The sequence below is a fragment of the Erythranthe guttata genome, chromosome 6 (assembly GCF_056151865.1).
Source record: "Erythranthe guttata isolate IM_541 chromosome 6, IM_541, whole genome shotgun sequence".
Classification (NCBI taxonomy): domain Eukaryota; kingdom Viridiplantae; phylum Streptophyta; class Magnoliopsida; order Lamiales; family Phrymaceae; genus Erythranthe; species Erythranthe guttata.
The window spans coordinates 2841912-2863482 of record NC_142538.1 but is presented as its reverse complement, the minus strand read 5'-3'; the positions used below and the strand labels follow the sequence as shown (position 1 = coordinate 2863482).

At 34.6% G+C, this 21571-nt stretch overlaps 5 protein-coding genes and 1 pseudogene across 5 annotated transcripts; 4 read left to right on the top strand and 2 right to left on the bottom strand.

Annotated features, from left to right (window-relative positions):
- The first annotated feature begins 450 nt into the window (after positions 1 to 450).
- On the top strand, positions 451 to 1260 carry LOC105977610 (uncharacterized). Its single transcript, XM_013002932.2, has 2 exons — positions 451 to 688; positions 780 to 1260. Exons 1-2 carry the CDS (start codon positions 530 to 532, stop codon positions 1218 to 1220), a joined length of 600 nt encoding a protein of 199 aa, XP_012858386.2. The 5' UTR covers positions 451 to 529; the 3' UTR covers positions 1221 to 1260.
- Positions 1261 to 4496: 3236 nt separating this feature from the next.
- ENGASE85A (Glycosyl hydrolase family 85) lies at positions 4497 to 8370 on the bottom strand. The gene is made up of 11 exons (XM_013002930.2): positions 7873 to 8370; positions 7581 to 7718; positions 7125 to 7234; positions 6911 to 7022; positions 6711 to 6818; positions 6346 to 6458; positions 6116 to 6197; positions 5890 to 5970; positions 5690 to 5745; positions 5460 to 5595; positions 4497 to 5347 (listed from the first exon to the last, which is right to left on the bottom strand). The coding sequence occupies exons 1-11, from the start codon at positions 8368 to 8370 to the stop codon at positions 4625 to 4627; spliced, it is 2157 nt and encodes a 718-aa protein (XP_012858384.2). The 3' UTR covers positions 4497 to 4624.
- A 150-nt stretch (positions 8371 to 8520) lies between these two features.
- Positions 8521 to 13834, top strand: LOC105977984 (autophagy-like protein). Its single transcript, XM_013003389.2, has 11 exons — positions 8521 to 9450; positions 9728 to 9770; positions 10004 to 10057; positions 10532 to 10595; positions 11109 to 11165; positions 11317 to 11423; positions 11517 to 11555; positions 12633 to 12721; positions 12804 to 12882; positions 13297 to 13344; positions 13440 to 13834. The coding sequence occupies exons 1-11, from the start codon at positions 9257 to 9259 to the stop codon at positions 13518 to 13520; spliced, it is 855 nt and encodes a 284-aa protein (XP_012858843.2). The 5' UTR covers positions 8521 to 9256; the 3' UTR covers positions 13521 to 13834.
- A 708-nt stretch (positions 13835 to 14542) lies between these two features.
- LOC105977988 (protein trichome birefringence-like 33) lies at positions 14543 to 17471 on the top strand. Its single transcript, XM_013003392.2, has 6 exons — positions 14543 to 15006; positions 15159 to 15420; positions 16199 to 16370; positions 16486 to 16685; positions 16772 to 16930; positions 17015 to 17471. The coding sequence occupies exons 1-6, from the start codon at positions 14784 to 14786 to the stop codon at positions 17352 to 17354; spliced, it is 1356 nt and encodes a 451-aa protein (XP_012858846.2). The 5' UTR covers positions 14543 to 14783; the 3' UTR covers positions 17355 to 17471.
- A 1965-nt stretch (positions 17472 to 19436) lies between these two features.
- LOC105977375 (protein trichome birefringence-like 32) lies at positions 19437 to 20129 on the top strand. The gene is made up of 2 exons (XM_088818891.1): positions 19437 to 19584; positions 19655 to 20129. The coding sequence occupies exons 1-2, from the start codon at positions 19472 to 19474 to the stop codon at positions 19995 to 19997; spliced, it is 456 nt and encodes a 151-aa protein (XP_088675017.1). The 5' UTR covers positions 19437 to 19471; the 3' UTR covers positions 19998 to 20129.
- Positions 20130 to 20741: 612 nt separating this feature from the next.
- On the bottom strand, positions 20742 to 20917 carry LOC148769894 (U2 spliceosomal RNA; annotated as a pseudogene).
- Positions 20918 to 21571: the final 654 nt, after the last annotated feature.

Here is a 21571-nt window from a genome sequence, read left to right as displayed (position 1 = left end):
TAACTCTTAGTGTAGGATTTAGCACCCCCAAATTAAATATTCCCAACTATTAAAGTGTTCGAAGCTTTGGGTGGTTGAGAGTTTATTTTGATTATCATATTATTAGGTAATATTTTTCTGTTGAGTTAAAAAAATTAATATAAAATAAATAACCTTTTCAAATATACTTAAAAAAAAAACTATACATACAGACATTATACATACAAGCCACTCTATATAATTAATTTAATAGACAAGCTGCAGGTAATTAAAACCATATAAAATAAACTACCAGTACTCCGATTAAGAAATGCTTAATTACTAAACCACAGTATTTTACTAAATTAACCTCATCTCTTAATTATCAATAATATTAAATATAGTTAATTAAAACCTGCTGATCTCTCAAGCCATTATAAATAAGACACTAGTCTATTCTATATAAGCACCAACTTTTTTTTCTAACCAACAATCACTTTTCAGTGCAAAAATCTACTACAACAACTTTTTCTCTCAGCTTTTTTTAAAAAAAGAAGAAAAAAAAAGAAAAATGGGTAGCGGAAGTTCGCCGTGCGCCTCATGCAAACTACTCCGGCGGCGGTGCGCGAAGGACTGCATATTCGCGCCGTATTTCCCCTCCGACGACCCTCACAAGTTCGCCATTGTTCATAAGGTTTTTGGTGCTAGCAACGTGAGCAAAATGTTGCAGGTAATAATTAATTTTTCTATTATTCATTAATTAATTACAATTTAATTAAATGAAATAGTGTTAATAATTAATATAATACGTGTATATATAGGAGCTTCCGGTGCATCAAAGAGGCGATACGGTGAGTAGCCTAGTGTACGAGGCGAATGCTAGAGCGAGAGATCCGGTGTACGGTTGCGTAGGGGCGATATCGTACTTACAGAACCAAGTGGCTCAGCTCCAGATGCAGCTGGCTATGGCTCAAGCCGAGATGCTTTGCATTCAGATGCAGGCGCAGGATCAAAATAACCATCACCATCACCAGAGTATTAATCAGCTGCAGCTGCATCAGGCGCCGCTGCTGCTGCTTGATCAGACGGCTGATATCGACGATGGCGATGATAAGTCAACGTCGTCGTTTTACCTTCAAAATCATCAGTTGCTCAACTTCGCCGCGGCGACTTCTAATATTAACGCTAATAATAATACTAATAATGTGATTTATGATTCTTTTAAGAAAGAATCGCTGTATGGTTATGATATGGTTTCTTAATTTAATAAATAAATTTTGGAGGTTTGATTTCGTTAATTAATTCTCATTTAATTTATTACTTGTTGTTGTAATTATATATACTGTATTTTAATGCAATTATATTATCAAATTAAAGGCAAAATATAACCATGAATAAAAGAGAAAAAAAGTTTTTGGGTCGGAGAGCAACTGAAAAGACAAATTAATTATTTAAATATTGGTAATTAATTAGAAGAAGTGTAACTATAGTATGAAAAGAAGGATGGGATGATAAGTCAACCTAGCTACCCTGCCATGTGGGATTGAGGGAAAGTTAAATAAAAAAGATTAAAAAACACACACACAACAATCGAAATATTAGAACTAAAATTGGATCAGAAATTGGGATTTTCAGTAATTTTATCCACAATTTCAATTACGTTCCAAGAGAATATCGAAAAAATCAGAAATTGGAACTTTGAAAATCAGAATGAAAGACACAGTTCCAAATTTGGAAATTTCCGGACCGAAATTAACGGGATTAGGAAGTTCAATTCCAATTGACACCCCTAACCGTGATCGATCGACCCTTTTCTGAGTATTTTAAGGGCATTTCCTATCGAATGAGGGGGAGGGTTGAGGTGTTTAGTGAGTAGCGAGTGGAACTGGGATGGGGCTGGGGTGGCTGGGGATGAATTGAGCCCAGGAATAAGCCTTGGGCTCTCACTCGCCTACTCCCTCGTGAAATTCACGTTTGCAACTGTTGTTTTATTTATTTATTTTTTTTCTTTTTCCTTCTCTTTCCACATTAGCATTTTCCTTTTTATTTTTTTTCTTTTGTTTCTTTGTATATTTTCTTTATTTATTTTATTTATTTTAGTTTTTCCTTTTTTTTTTCTTTCTTTTTCCTTTCTTTATTTTCATTTTATTATTAGCTTCTTTTACTTTACTTTAGTTTTCTCATTTTTTTTTCTCTAATTCGATCTTTTCAATTTAAAATAGTAATTTTATTGTAAATATTCTATTAATTATATTAACATTACATGTTATTATATTACAAAGCATAGTTAAAAAATAAAAATATAATTAATAACTTAATAATAGCACAACATAATTTAAAAAAAAATATTATGATTATTATTATTATTATTATTATTATTATTATTATTATTATTATTATTATTATTATTATTATTATTATTATTATTATTATTATTATTATTATTATTATTATTATAATAATAATAATAATATAGTGAGAGTGGTGATGGAAAAAATTGGAAGAAAGAAATTGATCGGCTGGACGAGAAATGGGTTGGGGTCGGGGTCGGGGAAGGGGGAGCCCCGGGGGAGCCACCACCATCGACAGGAGATGCCTTAAGGTTAGTTGATCATTCCTGAAGCAGGACTTAGTTCAAATAATAATAACATAAAACTTAAGGATTTCAATTAAAACCAATATAAAAGTGAATTATGATGAAATTTAAATTGTTTTGGGTCCCTTCTATAAAATAAAAAAAAATCCATTTTTTTATTACATAATATTATATGTATATACTGCAACGTGATAACCAGTCTTTGAAAATAGATTGTTCACGTGCTACAAAGTGGTCAGTTCGTGCATGAACTAAAACCCCAAACAATATCTACTTGAATAATAAATAACTAATAATAATATTTAATATTTACTATAAAATATACTACATGCCGATTAATTAAATGATTTCAGACCTATATTCATCTGCTTCTTCAATTACACGTCCAATCAGCTGCAAATTAATTTGCTATAAAAAAACAACTTAGACAACAACTTAATAAGTTGAATATTTCTCATTTGCTTTGTCTCATATGTAGAATTGTTTTTTCTAATTAAGTCAAACAAATGCAACTTTATATGTTGTCCCAGTTTAATTTGTCACTTCGAGATTTTTTTTTTTTTTTTTTTTTTATAACTTTAACTGATATCTTATTATTATTGTCTGATTACTAATTAGTTATGCTACTGCTGAATTCAACTAGCCACATATATAACCAACCATTCATAGGTTTCTATATTTATAAATTAAAACCCCACAAATAATTTTGTTTCGGTAAGTTGTATTTGTCATGTCCATGAAGTATATAACTATTTCCTTTTATATATGTAAAAACTAAAATAGACAAGATACGTTGAACATTTTATTTTTGTTTGTATTAGACTATTAATTATGTAACAAATGCAACTTTATGAAGAATTTGTGGGAAATGTGAGTTAGAGTATAGGTCAAGTACATGATGGAAAAGGCACAAAAAATAGGTCAAAATGATCAGTTGAAACTAGAAGATTAAATATCGTGGAAAATATGATATAAAAAGACAAATTAAAGTCTATATATATATATATATATATCAACCTCGATTATTACATATTTCTTTTGAAATTATTTAAGCAGAGGAAAGATGAGTGGGAACCTATTTCTTTTTTGAGGGCTCGAGGCCTATATGCTTCCAAATTTGGTTCTGCCGTTGGTTTTTGTGTTTCAAATCTCATTCCCACTTTTCTCTCTCTCTCTCTCTCTCTCTTTTTTTTTTTTCATAAATATATATTATATGTAAATAAATATAGGGTAAGTTATGAAACCCCCCTAAACTTAGGCTATATTATGAAAATACCTCCATCTACCCGTAATTATTAAAATCCCCCTAATCTTTGTTTCCGTCTTACACCGACCCTCTTACGGTGTGAATATTGTTTACGTAATCTTGTTGATTTTAGGAAATATTCCCCAAAAAAATGCCTATATAGCCTTGCAGATGTCGATAGATTGAAGGTAGCCATGCATAATGTTTAAAAAATTGCCTATATATGCTATGATGGTTCATATTGCCAATCGAGAAAGTCTATTGGCATTGCAATGTAATGGTGAAAAAAGTAAAAAACAAAAAGGTTACTGTAGAAGGCATACCAAAGCCACCTACATTTAAGAGGTTGCTCTTAGGGGTAGAATTGACATTTTTTGGAGAATATTTTCTAAAAACAAAATGATAACGTGAAAAATCACACTGTAAGGGAGTCGGTTGTAAGGGAGACGGTATAAGACGGAAACAAACAACGGGGGGTTTTAGTAATTAAGGATAGGTGGGGATGTTTTTCATAATTTAGTTTAACTTTAGGGGTTTTTCTGTAATTTACCTAAATATATATACTCAACGAGAAAATGAGCCAAATTTTATAGTTTATTAATATTAAACTTTTTTGGATAGATTTACCATATTGACAAATGTTAGGTTGAAATTAGACATAAAAGTCCCTGTAATAACTAATAAGTACTCAATTGATTCTCATCAATGGCTTTTGTTTAAATAAGAACACACTGTCATAGTACAAATTCTCACAACATTTAAAAAATAAATACAAATATAACAATTAATTTGACAGAATAATTAATAAGATGTAATAATAATAATTACGAACCCTCAACTTTCACTAGAAAGAAAGGCGATTCTTCGAGCTTCTGTCGATCCCCATCAGGACCACACACTTGTATCCGAAATTTCAGACCGGAAGTTCCGGAAGGAACTTCCAGGTCAGAAACGTAGAACGTTTTTACTACCGCCTCACCAATAAACTCGCTATCTTGATTTTCGGACGACGAACTAGTAACCTTGTCCACGTACACATTGTACTTCGGAAAAATATCACCATCCCCAATCTTGAGTTGCCAAACAATTTTGACACTCAGTTTTTTCAACCCTTTCGAATCCAAACTCCAACTGACGAATTCGCCCCCAACGAGCCATGAATCAGATGGCGGGAAATTCGAATTATTCCCGCCGCTAAAAATCTTAATATCTCCAAGCACTGCATTGTACTCTGAGGGACCACGAGAAGGGGTTTCATCAGCTGCAACTGCGGGAGATTTCTCCAGCTTCAATTTGTAGCACACAGCTCGAATTTCTTTCAACGTGTGTCCGGACATTTCGATGCTGCTTTCTTGTAGGACCCACCCAGATTCTTCACCCTCTTTTGTTACGCCACGTGGCATTATCACATTGGTGTAGTATCTCGAGAACTGGTTCATTGTTAGCAAGGTATTTCCAGAGGCAGCGAGAAAAACCGCCTTTGTTTCTTTTGTGGGCGAAGAGAACTCGAGCGCAAGACCAAACAGAGAGTTCCCACTTGATTTAACCTACATTAAATCAAAATATGGTAACTTCAGTAATCGAATTCGTAAATGTACAACAGGTAAAGAATATTTAATTTAATTTAACTTAATTTAATTCCCAATTTTTTAGGCTTACGGAATATTTAAAGTGAATTGGTGAGTGACTCAAAAGAAGCTCCCCTCGAAAGAGCCTTGCTGTAAATTCAGCACCGTTATCAAGATTTCCTGTAAATGTGATGTTTCCTCCTCCATTGAAAGATGCTCCCTTCAAACTGTAAACGAGGATTCGCATGCATCACTAAATAATGTTGTTATACGCAATGTTTTTAAGGAACTGATTAAATGCTTAATAATTAGGTAACTCACTCGATGGAAACTTGGATTGGCTGAGTGGTAGAGTCTCCGGAGTATTCTATACAAGGCTGTAAGAAAGTGTACGAGTTAGGACAACCGTAAAAGCCTATTAATTCTGAATTTTCGATACTTTATTTTTCTTTTGAAAAGTGCAATAACTGGGTGTATAAAAAAATAACTGTAGACTCGTTTAAATCTGTGAGCGGGCACACCTGAAAGCTTTGGGATGAAAGGTTGTTCCAAGAAGTTTGAGAGACTTGATTTCCGTTGCTGTATATGTGGAAACCGTGACCCTGGGGAATAATTAGATACCGTAAATGATTTCGGCTTTCATTAAAAAAAAATATAACATCGAACCTATATATATACCTACCAAGAGAATAGATAATCAAATGGAAAAGGAAAACTGTAGTTTGCGTAACATTTTATGGTAGATACCTGATCGAAATTTGAGTAGAATGGAAGTGCTTTGGGATAGTTCTGTACAATTCCCCATGATTTCTCGACAAGTCCCCACCACCTGTTTGTTTAATCCATGAATATCATCACAAATGAACGTTACCAAACTTTATCTTAGCCATCAAAACTTTTAAAAAATATCATAGGAAATATAAAATAAAGAACCATAATAGCAGATTTATATTAGTATAGGAAAAATCGTGCATCACCGATTTTGAGCAGTTTGGAAGTCGGGTGGTTGCTTAGTTTCGTATACCCATCCAGGTGCAAATATGGCGGCTGAAACATCGTTTTTCTTTATCACATCAAGGGCAACATTTGTCTGCACAAATAAAAATAATATTTTAAATTATTATCCGAATTTTCTACACTGTACTCTCATAAATTCCAGAAAATGTTTCTAAAATGCTAGAACAGAGAGAGAGAACTCATTATCTTTCCATACGACAAAAAAGAAGACAGGGGTCTACGAAACATATGCAAGGGGTGTATATAGAACTTGAAGAAATTAATTATAACAAAAAAATACAGAACTTTTCATCTTAAAAAAAAGAGGTTATGCGTCAAAACTTACTGTCCATTCTCCGTCACCATACGTGCCCCTTCCGAACACATCAATGCCCATGTAAACGTCAAATTTTCTATCAGCAGCAACATCAGCTGATAGCTTAGGAAAATTTTCCTGGATTGTACAGACGGAAAAATAAAATAAAAAATCAAAAGATAAAAGAGATAATAACTATGGATTACGCAAAATATAAAGAAATTACGTACCTCCCACGAGTAGTTCACAAATATACCATCGCACAAGTCAAAGAAAGTCTTGTTTTTGTCATTTAATTGATTCTGCCAGCTAAGATCACCGTCGACAGTAACACTGTCGTACCTGAATCGTCACATTTGCACATCACATTTCTTCGGTTATTGCAAAATCAAAATTGGAAGCTCACAGTACATACAATTTTCTTTACTAAAGTATAGTAAATACCATATAACCAAAGATCCAGGTAGTTTCGAGTGCATGGTCTCGCTTAAATGGCCGACAAATGCTTTCAGATTTGGGATTTGTCCAACATCCAAATTCACTTCCATGTTGATCTGCCAATAAAAAGGGACCCCAAAATAAAATCTTTCGGATTAACACTGTCATTAATTTCACTAATCGAAGCATTAGGAAATCATTTTATTTAATCATCACAAAGCATTTTTTTCGATTATCATTTGAATGATTCGTGAACTAATTGATCCGAGGCCTGCATATCAAACTGTATAACTCAAATCAAGCCCAACGAATTTAACTGCAGGCATTTTTTTATATATAATTTACTGAAACAACAACATACTTCTAGCACTAAATTACATCAACACAGTTGAATTATAAAAATAGAGAAAATGAACTAAATATCGAAATCGAATATACGAAAAACGAGTACAAGCTTTTTACCAGCCAACCATCGAAACCTAGAGCAACAGCAAGCTCCGCTAACCGCTCGGCGTACATTTCGGCGGACTCCTTTGTGGTCAGCAATTCATCAGCACGTTTTTTCCCTTCATCCCACTCCATGATGAAAGTTCCTAATACCTTCATTTAGTAATAATACAATCATTAATTAATCACAGTTAAGACTTAAGATTGCAATTAATCATTTACTTATTGTTATCACCCTTTCTGCAGTAATCATGATAAACTTTCACAAAAGTAAAATCCTAATTATTATGCGCAAAACCAATAATACCTTAACACCGTGCCTATGGGCGGTATTAGTCCAGCACGGCGGCGGCAGAGTCACCAGATTATGCGAAAAGTAGACGAAAACATCAATCAAATACCAGTGCCATATCGCATACGCATCTCCGTTCGTCCCGCCCTGGACAAATTTATCATCCGTATACCCTCCCGCCATGTCGTGGCAGACCAGAATCCGCGGCCGCTGCGGCAGGTCAACGCCGCCGCCGCCGCCGCCGCCGGCGGCGTGTGGAAGCTTCACCGGGGATTGATTGAACGGGTAGTGAAACGAGTTGAAGTAGGCGCGGGACTCCAATTGCTCGAGCGTCTGGAGCGGATACGAGATAGGAACGGCGGGTATTGAGGGATCGAAGGGCGGCGGTGCCGGTGGATCGTCGCCGGCGGTGGTGGTAGGGTTTTCCATGATTGAGGAGATGAATGAGCGGAGGTACTTCAAGGCGAAGAAGGTTCTCGGGTGGTGGGTTTTTATATAGGCGAGGAGAGGCATCTGGGGTTTGGAGGAGACGAGACTCCATTGGAGTTGACTCGAATCAAATCGGAAGGTACGATACGAATGAATGAATGATGTCACCTTTTTTACTGTTTTTTCTTTGCCTTTTTTCTATTGGAGTGGCCATAGCATTCACAGGCTTTTGCCAGATTTATTCGCTAATTAATATTAATTTAAATATCTTCCACGTGAAATGAATATTATAATATTTTTTAAGGGTATGAAAATTAAAAAAGTTAATTCGGGGGAAGCGTTCCATAATATCATTTTGCATTTTTTTTGTTCTAATTTAATATTTATCATACTTAATATTAATTTATGATACAAAATATATTTGTATTCAATGATTGGGCATGCATGCGGAAGCTAAGATTTACTTGATTACCCGTGTAATTAAGATAAATTAACTAAGGTAAATAGCATTTACCACCCCTGTGGTTTGAGATTTGTACACATAACCACCATGTACTTTCAATATAGCACATGACCCGTATTTTAATATAAGCGCTAATTATTTACCAAGTGGAATATGATACGGGGTTATGTGTTTATATTAAAATTATAGGGTGATTATGTGCACGAAGTTCAAACTAAAGGGAGTTATGTGCATATACTGAAAGTATGAGGGGTTATGTGCATAAAGCTCAAACTAGAGGGGTGTAAGTGATAATTACCCAATTAATATCTGCCCAATATGAAGTCCATCAAATGTTGGGCTGATTGATTATTGGGCCTCTAAATTTCTCCGCCATTTAAGGCCTGCATTACATTCTCGAAGAAACCGTTTTCGTATGAAATTCCTGCAAATTATTGAGTTCAGCGATTCAATTAACTCTGCAAATGTACGAGTTGGTGGGTTGGGCGTGAGATTTCTGGATAAGAAATGAAAATTGGTAGCATTTCTCTGAGCTCACAATTAGTTATTCTGGTATCGGCGGTAACGATTCTCCACCGAGTCAGTTGCGACTCGGTGTCTGGTTTGTGCGAACTCAGCGTCAAGGACAAGAACAAGGTCTACTACTATAGCTTGACGTCTCCGCTGCGCAACTTTCCCCATGGAATCCTCAGCGAAGATGGGTAATTTTCTCAATTCTATGCTGCTTCTAATTTGTTTAGTTATGTGAAATTAAGCGCGATTGGGTTTAAATATATTCGATGAAATCTAGGTGAAAGTATATCCAATTGGAATATACGATCATGTATGATCATCATAATGTAGTGAAATGATAATGGCGTACTGCTACAATGGAGAATCGCCATTGAATTGCACAAATAAGGGTTTTTTCAGCTGAATATACTAATTGATATTTTCGTTTTTTTTGTTTTGTTTTGTCATGGTGGCATTTAATTTTAGGTTTTATAAAGTGGCTGCTAATGGGAGCGAGCTTTGGTTTCAGGTTGGCTCTATCAGGTTACTATATTGTATTCTTTTTTTTCTTTCTATATACACTCACATTATGTTTTGGCACACAATTATTGTTGGATTATTTCTGCCATTAATTCTTGAATTCATGTCGTTGTTGGCAAAATAGCTGATGTGAAATGAGCTGAACAATTCTTGCTTTCAAGTTGAGTTGAGATCAGTACTTCTTTTACTTTGTTGTAATTTTCGTCTTGTGATTTGGAGCAGCTTTGCGGTTCGATGATATTCAACCATGATCCTCCTACGTGTGTTGACTGTAAGGTGATGACTCCCATAAAGCAGTACCGTTTTTCTCTGTTTTTTGATAATCATTATATATTTCTTGTCGTGCTGACAATTTTAGGAGGTAGATGACGAGCTTTTCTCTGACCTTATATACCACTTTTTTGTGCACAGTTCCTTTGTGTCTTTTTTTTGTTTCTTAAGATACTATGTTCATCAAACCAACTATGGTACATTGTATGAGATTTTTCGATGCAACTTGTACGAGTTGATTAACAACAATATTAGGGGGTGGCGGGAACAATTTTCTACTAATATTTATTTTATCAGACAAAATATTACTGTTCTCCTGGCACCTTATTGATTCTAGTCGTATCGTCTGTTGATCTTTATGAACTACTTTAGTTAATTTGTTCCCTAAAAACTGGGAGCCTTAATAATCTTTTAATGGGCAATTGGATCGATAAAGGTTTGAATACTAATTACTGACTTTTACATTCTTTACATATGTAGGACTGTGGTGGTTCATCACGATGTGGTATGGGCTGCAGTGCACTTATCTCTAACAGAATAGAAGGTAACTACTCCCACTTTTATTACATTCATCCAGCTGATTTACTTGTTGTCAAAGTTTGTATTGATGGTTTTTGAGATTGTTAGAAACTGGATGGATTAGACTTCTGTACTTCACAAAGATGCCGCCCATACTGCAGTACCCTTAAGAAGTGAAATTTTGAAAGCATTTAGTAATGTACAACTTCTGCTTGATAAAATTAAATTAGAGTATTGTTCTTATGGTTTGATACCTGGCATAACTGATACAATTCTTTATCTTTTAGTTAGTATTATAAAATTATAAAGATTGTTAGTCACCTCATTATGTTATTTCAGATTAGTAATTTATCCTCATAAAAGGAGATAGATACAATACTCACTAGAATGTAGAAATTGATAGGGAACCTTGCATGCATGTATCTTATTGAAACATATTTATAGTGCTGGTAGAAAAGATATTAAGCAAAAATTGAAACAATTGACCAGAAGAGAGCTTATTGCTTACTGTAAATAAGTATCAAAATTTATTGTGCAGGTTATCCTGTTTGTACAACACTTGGTCAGCCTTCAAGCACATCTATTGATGTCCTTGGTAAGTTCTCCTATATTCTAATGAGAAAACGTGTGCGACAAGTCTGCTTTGATGGGATGGTTTTCTAGCCTTTTTGCATCATGATTGTGTTTCTGCTTCCCTGTCTCTTCAGAGGTTACATATATTTATTGCATCTGCTCATATGTTGCAGATATAAAAGATCCTCGTATGGGAATCATTGTTAAGATGACAAGCAGTGGCCCGAAGCGTAATTGTTCACTCTCTGTGTCAGTTATATGTAATTCAAATGGCGTCCAAGTACGATGTTTTTTTTACTATGATATAGTGAATTGATCTGGTTTCCTTGTTGTCACACCAAACTGATATTTGACTGTGACTCAAAAATTTCAGGGGCCTCAGAAATTGGAGACTAACGGGACCTGTCATTATGTAAGTCTTGAATTCTTGTGCAGTCTCACTCTCATGTAGCAATATAGTCTTTTCTGACTAACCTATCTCATTCTATGTATAGTAGCTTAGATAGAGAGAAAGTTCCAAATAGCTCAGCCATTTTAGTCTCTCACGTAGAATGTTGTGTATTGATTATTGATAATGATGTGGCCAATTGCTTAATACTGACTGGCTGATAAGATAAAAACTGCTTACGATTTCTATTGCACTCAGTCTGTTTTATTTGGCTAATCGTGATTGATAGTGCAGATAAATGCTATGCTCTTATATCTTGTTTTTGACAGATTACATTTGATGAAATACTTTTTTTTTATTTCTGGTTCTCAATATTTTTCTGAGCATATTAAATATAAATCTTATATCGATGTTGCGTACAGAATTCAGAGGCTGGGTGACATAGGATCAAAAGGGTATCTAGAGATCACTGGTGGTGCCCTAAAGGCATAATACATGACGTAGCATAAAAAAGAAATTAATGTTCATTAGAGTTTAATAAATACAGACCTGCAGCTAATTCTACTAATTTCAACTGGAGATATTAAGATAACTCTTGCTGCAAAAGGACTTGCAAGTGATGTGAAATTCTTTAATTATTGCTTACTCTGAGTAAAAAATACAACTAAGCACGACAACTGAAAAATATGAATTTAGAAATTAAGATTTGTTTGTTGAAGATTGTTTCAAGAAAAATCAACTACTAATCCTTCGAAATCCTAAATCATTGAAGAATCAAATATTGAGCCTTGGAAGAGTAATTGCCACGTCTATTGCAAACTTTATAGGTTTATGCAGTCTCTGTATGCCACTAAATTTGGAGTATGTAGAGCATCTTCATTCACAAGAAAACTCTTGTATCTGTTCAGTGAGAATAGTATCTCAAAAGTGGTCCGTCTTAAACCAAAGGTATTGAGGTGCATGATGTTCCTTCGTAAAGGGACACAGGTGCAAAACAAAAGATAGCTTCCATGTCATTGCGTTTTTCTGCTGCTGTTAGTGCCCATTATCTGTCATTAAGTAGTCACATTATCAGCAGTTGTTATTGTTCCGTGTTGACAGACTACAGAGCTGAAACATCCATTAGGCTGTGCCAAGACTATATCTTCTGGTGGAAATGGATGGGGATGGTTTGGTACCTTCATGATCATGTAATTATTTGATTTTAGAATCTTCATTTTTTTTGGCAGAAAATAAGTTACTCTATTAACATCTTTTAATTTGGTCGTCTAGTATCTTATGCCTATCTGGAGGTTATCTACTGGCTGGTGCAGGTTACCGGTATTTCTTCCTGCATGTTCGTGGTATAGATGTAAGTAGAATCTCCGTATTTTCTTTTAAAGAATGCCATATCATTAGTCCCGTAATTAGTCATCACCAATTTTATTTTTTCAAAAGTATCTTTCGCCTGGATATATTTGGTACTTATTTCGTCATCTTCTTGTCCTGCAACAAAACTTATTTGAGATGAAAATTCTGATTGGTATCAATGAAGATTAGGGGGTAAAGGTGCGCTAGGAAGGGGTAACTGAAGAAAAAACATAGAGCTGCAAATTTTAAGGGGCTTAACCATAGGCAGAAAAGTTAATGAAAATGCTAAGAGGGTGTTAGTATAATCATGTTACCATGGGCATATATCGGAATCTATACACAATACCATTTTTAGCTGGTAATATCATATGAAATCAACACGTGTGTTGATTGTCACTCTTTCCTCAATTTTCAGGTAATTCCGAACTTGGAGTTTTGGGCTAGCTTGCCACATACAATACAGGTACGTGTATAACACAATGAATCCCCTTCTTTCCCTCGATTAGTTGTCGATACGGATGAAAATCTTGAAAATCCCCACCCCGTATTCTTTGCCAGACTTTGTTTCAGTCTTTAGTGCGGAGATTCAGAGGACCATCACAAGGTTACAGGAGCTCTTACTCTCCAGTTAATTTCTGAGCTCTGTCATTTCAAATCTGCATCTGATCCATATAATATAACAAGCAGTCGCCACCTCTGTGTTGTGAAAGTTATCGGGCTTCCACTTACACTTTCTCCTCCTTTTCGACATCGGATCTTTTTTTCATTTCGTCCGAAAAGATTGTATGTTTTTGCTGCAGTGTTAGTCACATATTCTTTTCTAGTGTATTCACATATTCAATTCTCTCTTCTTGTTAGTGATACAACAACAAATATCTCTAATCTCAGGTTTTAGCAGTCTTTTTAAAGGTTACTCCAATTTTTGTGATTATTGATTACTAGTTTCCTTCTAATTAATAATTATTTAATCCAGAAATGTTACAAATAACACCAACCAGAGTAGAGTGAAGTTTGGACAAAACACCAACCACTGGAATTGAAGTTTTACCAGAAAGCACAACTACTCTCTACCAAAACCCCTTGATTAATAATCACTCATAATTAAACCTGCTTAATGATTAATTAATTAGTAATCATTCATAAGAAAATGATTTAACATCTTTCAACCACAAACCTTATCTTACAAGACACGCAAAATTGAAGGTTTTTTTTCTTCATATGTTGCACAATCATTTTACTTTATTTCATTGTTCTTCATTAATTATGTCTGGGCAAAGAAATGATTGAAGAAACTAACTATAAATAGAAATGTTGTAATAGAGAAAAACTAACAGAAAATATTACACATATTTAATTATTTATTATCAAAATATTAAGATTCAAAATCTTAATATTTTAATTATTTATTAAATTAAATAGAAGAAAAAATTGATTGCTCTTCAAGGTTGACCATCGAGGAAATTATTATTTATTACTAAAATAAACATCTATACGTACAAACGATTAGCTAATTACATGAATTAACAAAGTTCAGGTTTCAAATTATAAAAAAAAGGGCAGGTACGTAAATAATGCTTATATTGCAAATAAAGTCAAAAATGGTCATTATTAAATTAAGGCTAAACAGGTCATTTTCACAAAATGTAAACCACAACCATCCAAACTATTCCTACTAAAATAGCATATGATTAGTTTGATACACAAAACCAACTAATTAACTATATTATATTATTTCTTATTTCTCACTTCACATTTGCCAAATAATTGAAATTAAGAAAAGATTATTTTATATCAGGATTTTCAAACTAGTTGCCTTCTTGTATTTATTCTACCACACTCTAAATCTATTACCAAAAAAAACAAAAACTCACACACACACACACACACAATTCACAAGGCCGGATGAAGCCGCCACCGCCACCACCACCGTCTTCTTCCTCCTCCGGCGGCGGAGTCCTGCGGAAGAGCCGCGGCCTCTCGCCTTATCTTTTCATTCTGTTGGCGTTTATCCTGTTTGTGACAATTCTCTACGGCGAAGATTTTAGCTGCTTTTTTGGTGGCCAATTTGATTCCAATCACCACCAACTGCATCAAACCTTTTCATCATCATCATCAACAACAACTAGTGAGTAGTTCGAATTACACCTTAATTAATTAATTAATTAATTACCCACGTTTCTCTCCCTCTCTCTCTCCCCCCCTGTGTATGCGCGTGCATGTTTTGCGGTGCGCGCACGTGTCTTACTCGTGCGCGCGTGTGTGTGTTTTCTGTGTTAGAGAAGAAAGGGGAAAATCAAAAGTTGGCTTTTGCCATCACTGGAGAAGAAGGGGGTGATCGGAAATTAGGCGGCGGCGGCGGCGGCGTCGGTAATTGCGATGTGTTCAGCGGGAGGTGGGTGTGGGACGACGTCGCTCGGCCGTTGTACGAGGAATCGGAGTGTCCGTACATTCAGCCGCAGCTGACGTGTCAAGAGCACGGCCGACCGGACAAGGACTATCAGCATTGGAGATGGCAGCCTCATGATTGTTCTCTTCCAAGGTTCGCCATTACTCTCTCTCTCTCTCTCTCTTTCTCTCTCTAGAAAGGGAAACGGAAAAAATATTGAACACAATTCTGCAGGAAATAGAGCAAAACGACGTCGTTTAATATATACATGTAGTCAACAACCAATATTTCCCCTTCTTTATTTTTTTCTTTTTTGGGCAAATTAATATTCACAAAAACTGTGGTCAATTGAACTCTTCATCTCTTCGATCACAAAAAATATATATAAATAAAAAATCTTTATCTCTAAAAGTATTTAATTGCCATTTAATAATATTCTTCTACAAGTTGAGATATCTGTGATCTAATTATTGAGATTATTTATTTAATTCCGTGGACTCATACGTGAGTGCAAGATCTGTGCACAAATACTTTTTTTTTTTTCTTATATTCTTCTTTTGTTTATAAAGTGCATATAATAATTATAAATCTTGACTAAAACTATATATTCCATAAACCAGCTGTCTATAGAAACCATCACATATATATATTGGTTATGTCGAATGATCGTCGATCGACGATAAAAAAATGTTTCGAAAAAATGAAAAAAAAAAAAAAGAAAAAAAAAAACAGGCCTAGCCCCGACAAAATGACAATTTCAGCTTAATTAGTGCCTACTAAAAGTAATTAAAAGATTTAACTATGTAAGAAATAATTAATTGTTTCAGTTCTGCCTTTCTTGTATAGTACAATGTGTGAACTAGGTCCATTTTAGAATTAGTGAACTATGTTTCATCACATCACACGATTTTTTTTATTTTTTTTATTACAGTTTCAATGCGACACTGATGCTCGAAAGCTTACGAGGAAAGAGAATGATGTTTGTGGGAGACTCTCTCAATCGAGGGCAGTACGTTTCGATGATCTGTCTTCTTCACAGCATAATCCCCGAAAACTCCAAATCCATGGAAACTTTCGGTTCCCTAACCGTTTTCACAGCCAAGGTAACAATTGATTTTTACTTTTTATTTTTTATTTTTTTTGGGCTCGTCAAATGTCAAATTCTAATACTTGTATAATAAAATACCCTTTTTCTTGATCAACTGTGTTCAATTTCAGGATTACAATGCAACAATAGAGTTCTACTGGGCCCCGTTTCTTCTGGAATCCAATTCCGACGACGCGGTTGTACACCGAATAGCCGATCGAATGGTTCGAAAAGGGTCGATAAACAAACACGGAAAACACTGGAAAGGAGTTGATATCATGGTGTTCAATACTTATTTATGGTGGATGACAGGCCTCGAATTCAAGATACTGTAAGAAAAAATCATCTCGTTAACTCTTTTTTCTTTTTTTTTTTTAATAAATATTTTTCTAAATAAAAGTTGAATTGAATAAACAGGCAAGGATCTTTCGAAGACGAAGAGAAAGATGTAGTGAAATTGCCGACGGAGGAAGCTTATCGTATGGCGATGAAAAGCATGTTGCGATGGGTCAAGAAAAACATGGATCCGGATAAAACACGAGTCTTTTTCACTAGCATGTCACCTTCTCATGGAAAGTAAGCAAAAAAAAAAAAAAGAAAAAGAAAAAAAGAAAAAACACTAATTATATTGATTACATTAATTATTATTATTATTTACAGGAGTATTGAATGGGGAGGCGATGAAAACGGAAACTGCTACAACGAGACGAAGATGATAGATGATTTAACGTATTGGGGTTCGGATTCAAGAAAGAGTATAATGAATGTGATTGGTCAAGTGTTTGGAAATTCTAAGGTACCTATTACATTCTTGAATATTACGCAGCTTTCGAGTTATCGAAAAGATGCGCACACTTCGATATATAAGAAGCAGTGGACCCCGTTAACGGATGAACAGTTGGCGAATCCGGTGAGCTATGCGGATTGCGTTCACTGGTGTTTGCCCGGTCTTCAAGATACTTGGAACGAGCTTCTCTATTCGAAACTTTTTTATCCTTGATTAATTGGAAAAAAAAAAAAGGTGAATGTATATTGATGAAACTTAATTAATTGAAAAAGGAAATTACATTGATTTTTTTTTTAAATAGAAAATTTTGAGTTTTAATTTGGATGGAAATGGGAGAAGAGAGTAGTGAGTATTGCAAATCTCATGATTTTTAATGATAGATTACTAATTGTTGTTGACTTAAAAAAGGGTAAATTACGGTCATCCCTTGAGGTAAGGTAAAATTACGGAAAATACCCCTCATGTTTGAATAATTACAATCACCCCCTCAACTATGAATCTTTTTATACGTCCAGTCGTCCACCCTTGCAGTATCAAATTTAGTGGAATATTCTCCAGTTTTTACCCATTTTACTTCATTCGAACTCCACATTTTAAAACAAGATGATTATTAGATATGTTTGTTCGCTTATAAATATCAGATTGTGACGCATCAGAAGCTGCATTTTTGTAACGAGTACAAAGTAGAGAACATTCCAAACATTAGAGGTTTTTTTGTAATTTGACCTTACCTTAGGGGTTGATTTACCCTTCTAAAAAAATCAAACCAACATTTCATAATCGTGAAACATGTGCTTAATACATATGCGATTACTTCTATTTAATCTGAAAAAATCGTGAAAACGCCATATAATCTTTTATCTTTGGTGCAAATAGAAACATATATTTATTCAATAAATACAAACCAAACACGGAAAATTATTTACTAATATTATTAAGTTTCCAATGTACATATAGGCAAATTAAAAACACTAAAAAAATATTATTCATCATCAAGAAATAATATTAAAAAAAAATGCAGAAAGCAGCAGCAGCAACAGCAGCAGTAGTAACAGGAGACAAGCTGAAGAAGCCATTACTATCACAAAATTATTCTTCTCTCTCCTCTTTTCTCTCTCTAGCCTTCGTCTTATTCGTCACCGTATTTTACTTCACCGATTTACGATACATCTCTAATGTACAAAACATTGACCATAATACCCCTACTAACCATACAATTATATCACTAATAACCGGTGAGTCATTCGTATTTCATATATTTTGTAATGATAATAATGCATGTGTCTTTCTTTTGGAAGTTTGTTATTCGAATCAAATTAATGGTGTTATCTAGTGAATGGCATTGTTTGTAAATTTTGTGGCTGTTAGAAACGACGAGATCGGAATTAAAACTGCCTTTCGCGATCGGAGAAGGTACGGAAGGGTGCGATATATTCACCGGGGAGTGGACACGTGACTATACTAGACCGATTTACGAGGAGTGGGAATGCCCGTTTCTTGAGCCTCAGCTGACGTGTATCGAACATGGCCGCCCGGAGAAAGACTACCGCTATTGGCGGTGGCAGCCTCGCGGCTGTTCTCTTCCAAGGTTTGCATTTTTCATTTTTTTTTAAATTGAATTTTTTTGACGTAGTTTAATTTAATTTAACATAATTATTTTGTTGCAGATTCAACGCCACGTTAATGCTGGAAACCCTAAGAGGAAAGAAAATGTTGTTCGTCGGCGATTCGCTAAATCGAGGCCAATTTACGTCGTTGGTTTGTCTTCTTCAGGGTAACATCCCTGAAAAAGATAAATCCATGGAAGCTGTGCCTTCTGGTGTAGTTTTTACAGCCAAGGTACATTTTCTTTAATCAAAAAATTAATAACAAACTATACTATTATTATTAGATTTAATTATTTATTTATTTATTATTATTGTTATTATTTTTATTACTATTATTATTATTGTTATTGTTATTATATAGTCACATATGGTGCATGCATGTTATATACAAATCAGGATTATAACGCGACGATTGAGTTCTACTGGGCCCCGTTTCTGCTGGAATCGAACGCGGACGATCCATACAAGCACAGGGTAACTGATCGAATTGTACGGAACGGATCGATAGACACGCATGGAGAAAACTGGAAAGGAGCAGACATAATTGTGTTCAACTCCTACATTTGGTGGATATCTGGATTAAGGATATTGTATGTTTCTCAATATATATATATATATACATACATTTTATGAAAATTAATTTAAAAATAATTTCTAGATGTTTTTCTTTCCTTCAGACGGGGTTCGTTCGAAGACGAAGTGAAAGACCTCGTAGAAATACCGATGGAAGATTCATATCGCATAGCTGTCGGAAGTTTGATAAAATGGATAAACAAGAATGTGGATCCTCAAAAAACAAGAGTCTTTTTCACCAGCATGTCACCTACACATCAAGGGTAAATTAACTACTAATTAAAAAAAAAATTAATTAAATTAAATTAATCGTTGTTAAAATATATATTGCAGGAGCTATAAGTGGGGAGGTGCTTCGAAAGGAAACTGTTACAACGAAACAAGTATGATAGAAGGCGGTGATTTTTTTGGAGCAGAGAGAAGCTTGATGCAGGTGATATCGGAAGAGCTGATGAATACGGGAAAAGCGGAAGTTCCGATTACGTTTCTGAATATTACGCAGCTTTCGAGTGCGAGAAAAGATGCACACACGTCGATATACAAGAAGCAGTGGGGCCCGTTGACCGATAAGCAGCTTGCGGATCCAATGAGTTATGCTGATTGCATACACTGGTGTTTGCCTGGCCTTCAGGATATTTGGAATGAGCTTTTCTTTTCCAAGCTTTTCTATCCATGAACCAAAAAAAAAAAAAAGTACTTTTTCATCTTCATTTTTTTTTTCTTGTTTCATGATAGTGAGGTTAACGAATGATTCTTGAACTTACACGAAACAAAGTGCATCGACGTGTATTTATTAAAGTATTTTTAATGATCGGAAAAGTGGAACACAAGACCGGATATAATTTGATCATTACGAACAAACCCATAAACTTTGTAGACAGAAACAATCATTAGTTCCCAACCGTGCGGTGAATGAAATCCAATACATAAATCAGTTAATAAAAGAATCGACTCGAAAATAATATGCAATTAGAGTTCTTACAATCTTCAGTTGAAAAGTAAAACTTCGAGACGAATAAACGGGGAACCCTACCTTAATTTCTTTCGAATTAAAAGATAAGTTAGAGAACTGAGATAGATAATGCTTGCCAAACCCAAGCTCTTGTGAAATTGGGACCCGTGCACGCGAGTTGCACATGAGTGCAGTCTTCAAAACGGTGTCGCTTCCCTCCTCTTCTTTAAGCAAAAGGCGCAAAAATAATCAGTTGTATACTAAAATATACAAACTATAGCACATTCCACAAAATATAAACGCGTCATAAGAAAAAAATCATAGTTAAGAGGGTATATATAATTGTCCAAACAAGAGGGAGTTTTTTTTGTAAATTAACCAAATTTCAGGAGAGATCGTAATTTAACCTATATGGCTGAATAAATGGATTTACAAGTAGACCAGTCAACTAAAATTTGGACTATTTTGGTGAGGCACGCCAAGCCGGTGTAGTAGTGTAACGCATGGCGGCGCGTGAAGGGCCACGCAGCAAGCTGCCTTAACGGGCTCTCCCCTAAAACATAAATTTAATGTTGTGTGGGCCTATGGCCCACATATCAGATACTAAATTGATAAGAATTAATAATACGGGCCGACAAATCTATATTCAACTTATGTCTGAGGGCTTTTGATTCCTTAACCCATGTGGGACGAATACGAAACTCTATTCTCATTATTGTATGAATATATGTTAGCTTTGTTTCTTTACTTGACACCCTATGGTCCAAATTTCGCAATAGAATTTGGTTTAATATTTGGGTAAATTAATTACACTTACACTTCTAAGGTATGCCCAAATAAATTTAATATCTTTGTAGTATTGATAATTACAATCACACCCCTAAAATCATTACCGAAGCTAATATATTTGTTTCACGCGGGGCCATTGATGCTAACATAGACGAAAAAATATAAAGATTGTATAAAATAATAAGGATTTAAGAAAATTGTAGGAGAGTCATACCACCCCATAACTCTATGTCATCTCCATCACCGCATAAAAAAATAGTTCGTTAGAATATTAATTGAATAACTTATCTAATGCATTATTCCGTTAGGGTTTCTAACAATGTTTCAGGTGTAATTGTAATTACCGATACTACAAGAACTTTAAAGTTATTTTATCATACGACCAGGGGTGTAGGTGTAATTTACCCTTAATATTTTTTGAAGATATTAATTTTGAAATTTGAATTTTTTTTTTTTCATTTAAGAAAATTAAAGGACAAAATCATCACTGTCTTTAAGGTATAATAAAT

Excerpts from the sequence above, each read along its gene's own strand:
- LOC105977610 (XM_013002932.2), top strand. The coding sequence starts at position 530 with ATGGGTAGCGGAAGTTCGCCGTGCGCCTCATGCAAACTACTCCGGCGG. Across the intron at positions 689-779 it reads ACGTGAGCAAAATGTTGCAG|GAGCTTCCGGTGCATCAAAG; the intron begins GTAATAATTAAT and ends GTGTATATATAG.
- ENGASE85A (XM_013002930.2), bottom strand. The coding sequence starts at position 8,370 with ATGCCTCTCCTCGCCTATATAAAAACCCACCACCCGAGAACCTTCTTC. Across the intron at positions 6,459-6,710 it reads ATGGTGACGGAGAATGGACA|ACAAATGTTGCCCTTGATGT; the intron begins GTAAGTTTTGAC and ends TTATTTGTGCAG. Across the intron at positions 5,348-5,459 it reads CAATTCACTTTAAATATTCC|GTTAAATCAAGTGGGAACTC; the intron begins GTAAGCCTAAAA and ends GATTTAATGTAG.
- LOC105977984 (XM_013003389.2), top strand. The coding sequence starts at position 9,257 with ATGAAAATTGGTAGCATTTCTCTGAGCTCACAATTAGTTATTCTGGTA. Across the intron at positions 10,058-10,531 it reads CTACGTGTGTTGACTGTAAG|GACTGTGGTGGTTCATCACG; the intron begins GTGATGACTCCC and ends TTACATATGTAG. Across the intron at positions 12,722-12,803 it reads TTTGGTACCTTCATGATCAT|TATCTTATGCCTATCTGGAG; the intron begins GTAATTATTTGA and ends TTGGTCGTCTAG.
- LOC105977988 (XM_013003392.2), top strand. The coding sequence starts at position 14,784 with ATGAAGCCGCCACCGCCACCACCACCGTCTTCTTCCTCCTCCGGCGGC. Across the intron at positions 16,371-16,485 it reads TAACCGTTTTCACAGCCAAG|GATTACAATGCAACAATAGA; the intron begins GTAACAATTGAT and ends GTTCAATTTCAG. Across the intron at positions 16,931-17,014 it reads ATGTCACCTTCTCATGGAAA|GAGTATTGAATGGGGAGGCG; the intron begins GTAAGCAAAAAA and ends TATTATTTACAG.
- LOC105977375 (XM_088818891.1), top strand. The coding sequence starts at position 19,472 with ATGGAAGATTCATATCGCATAGCTGTCGGAAGTTTGATAAAATGGATA. Across the intron at positions 19,585-19,654 it reads ATGTCACCTACACATCAAGG|GAGCTATAAGTGGGGAGGTG; the intron begins GTAAATTAACTA and ends TATATATTGCAG.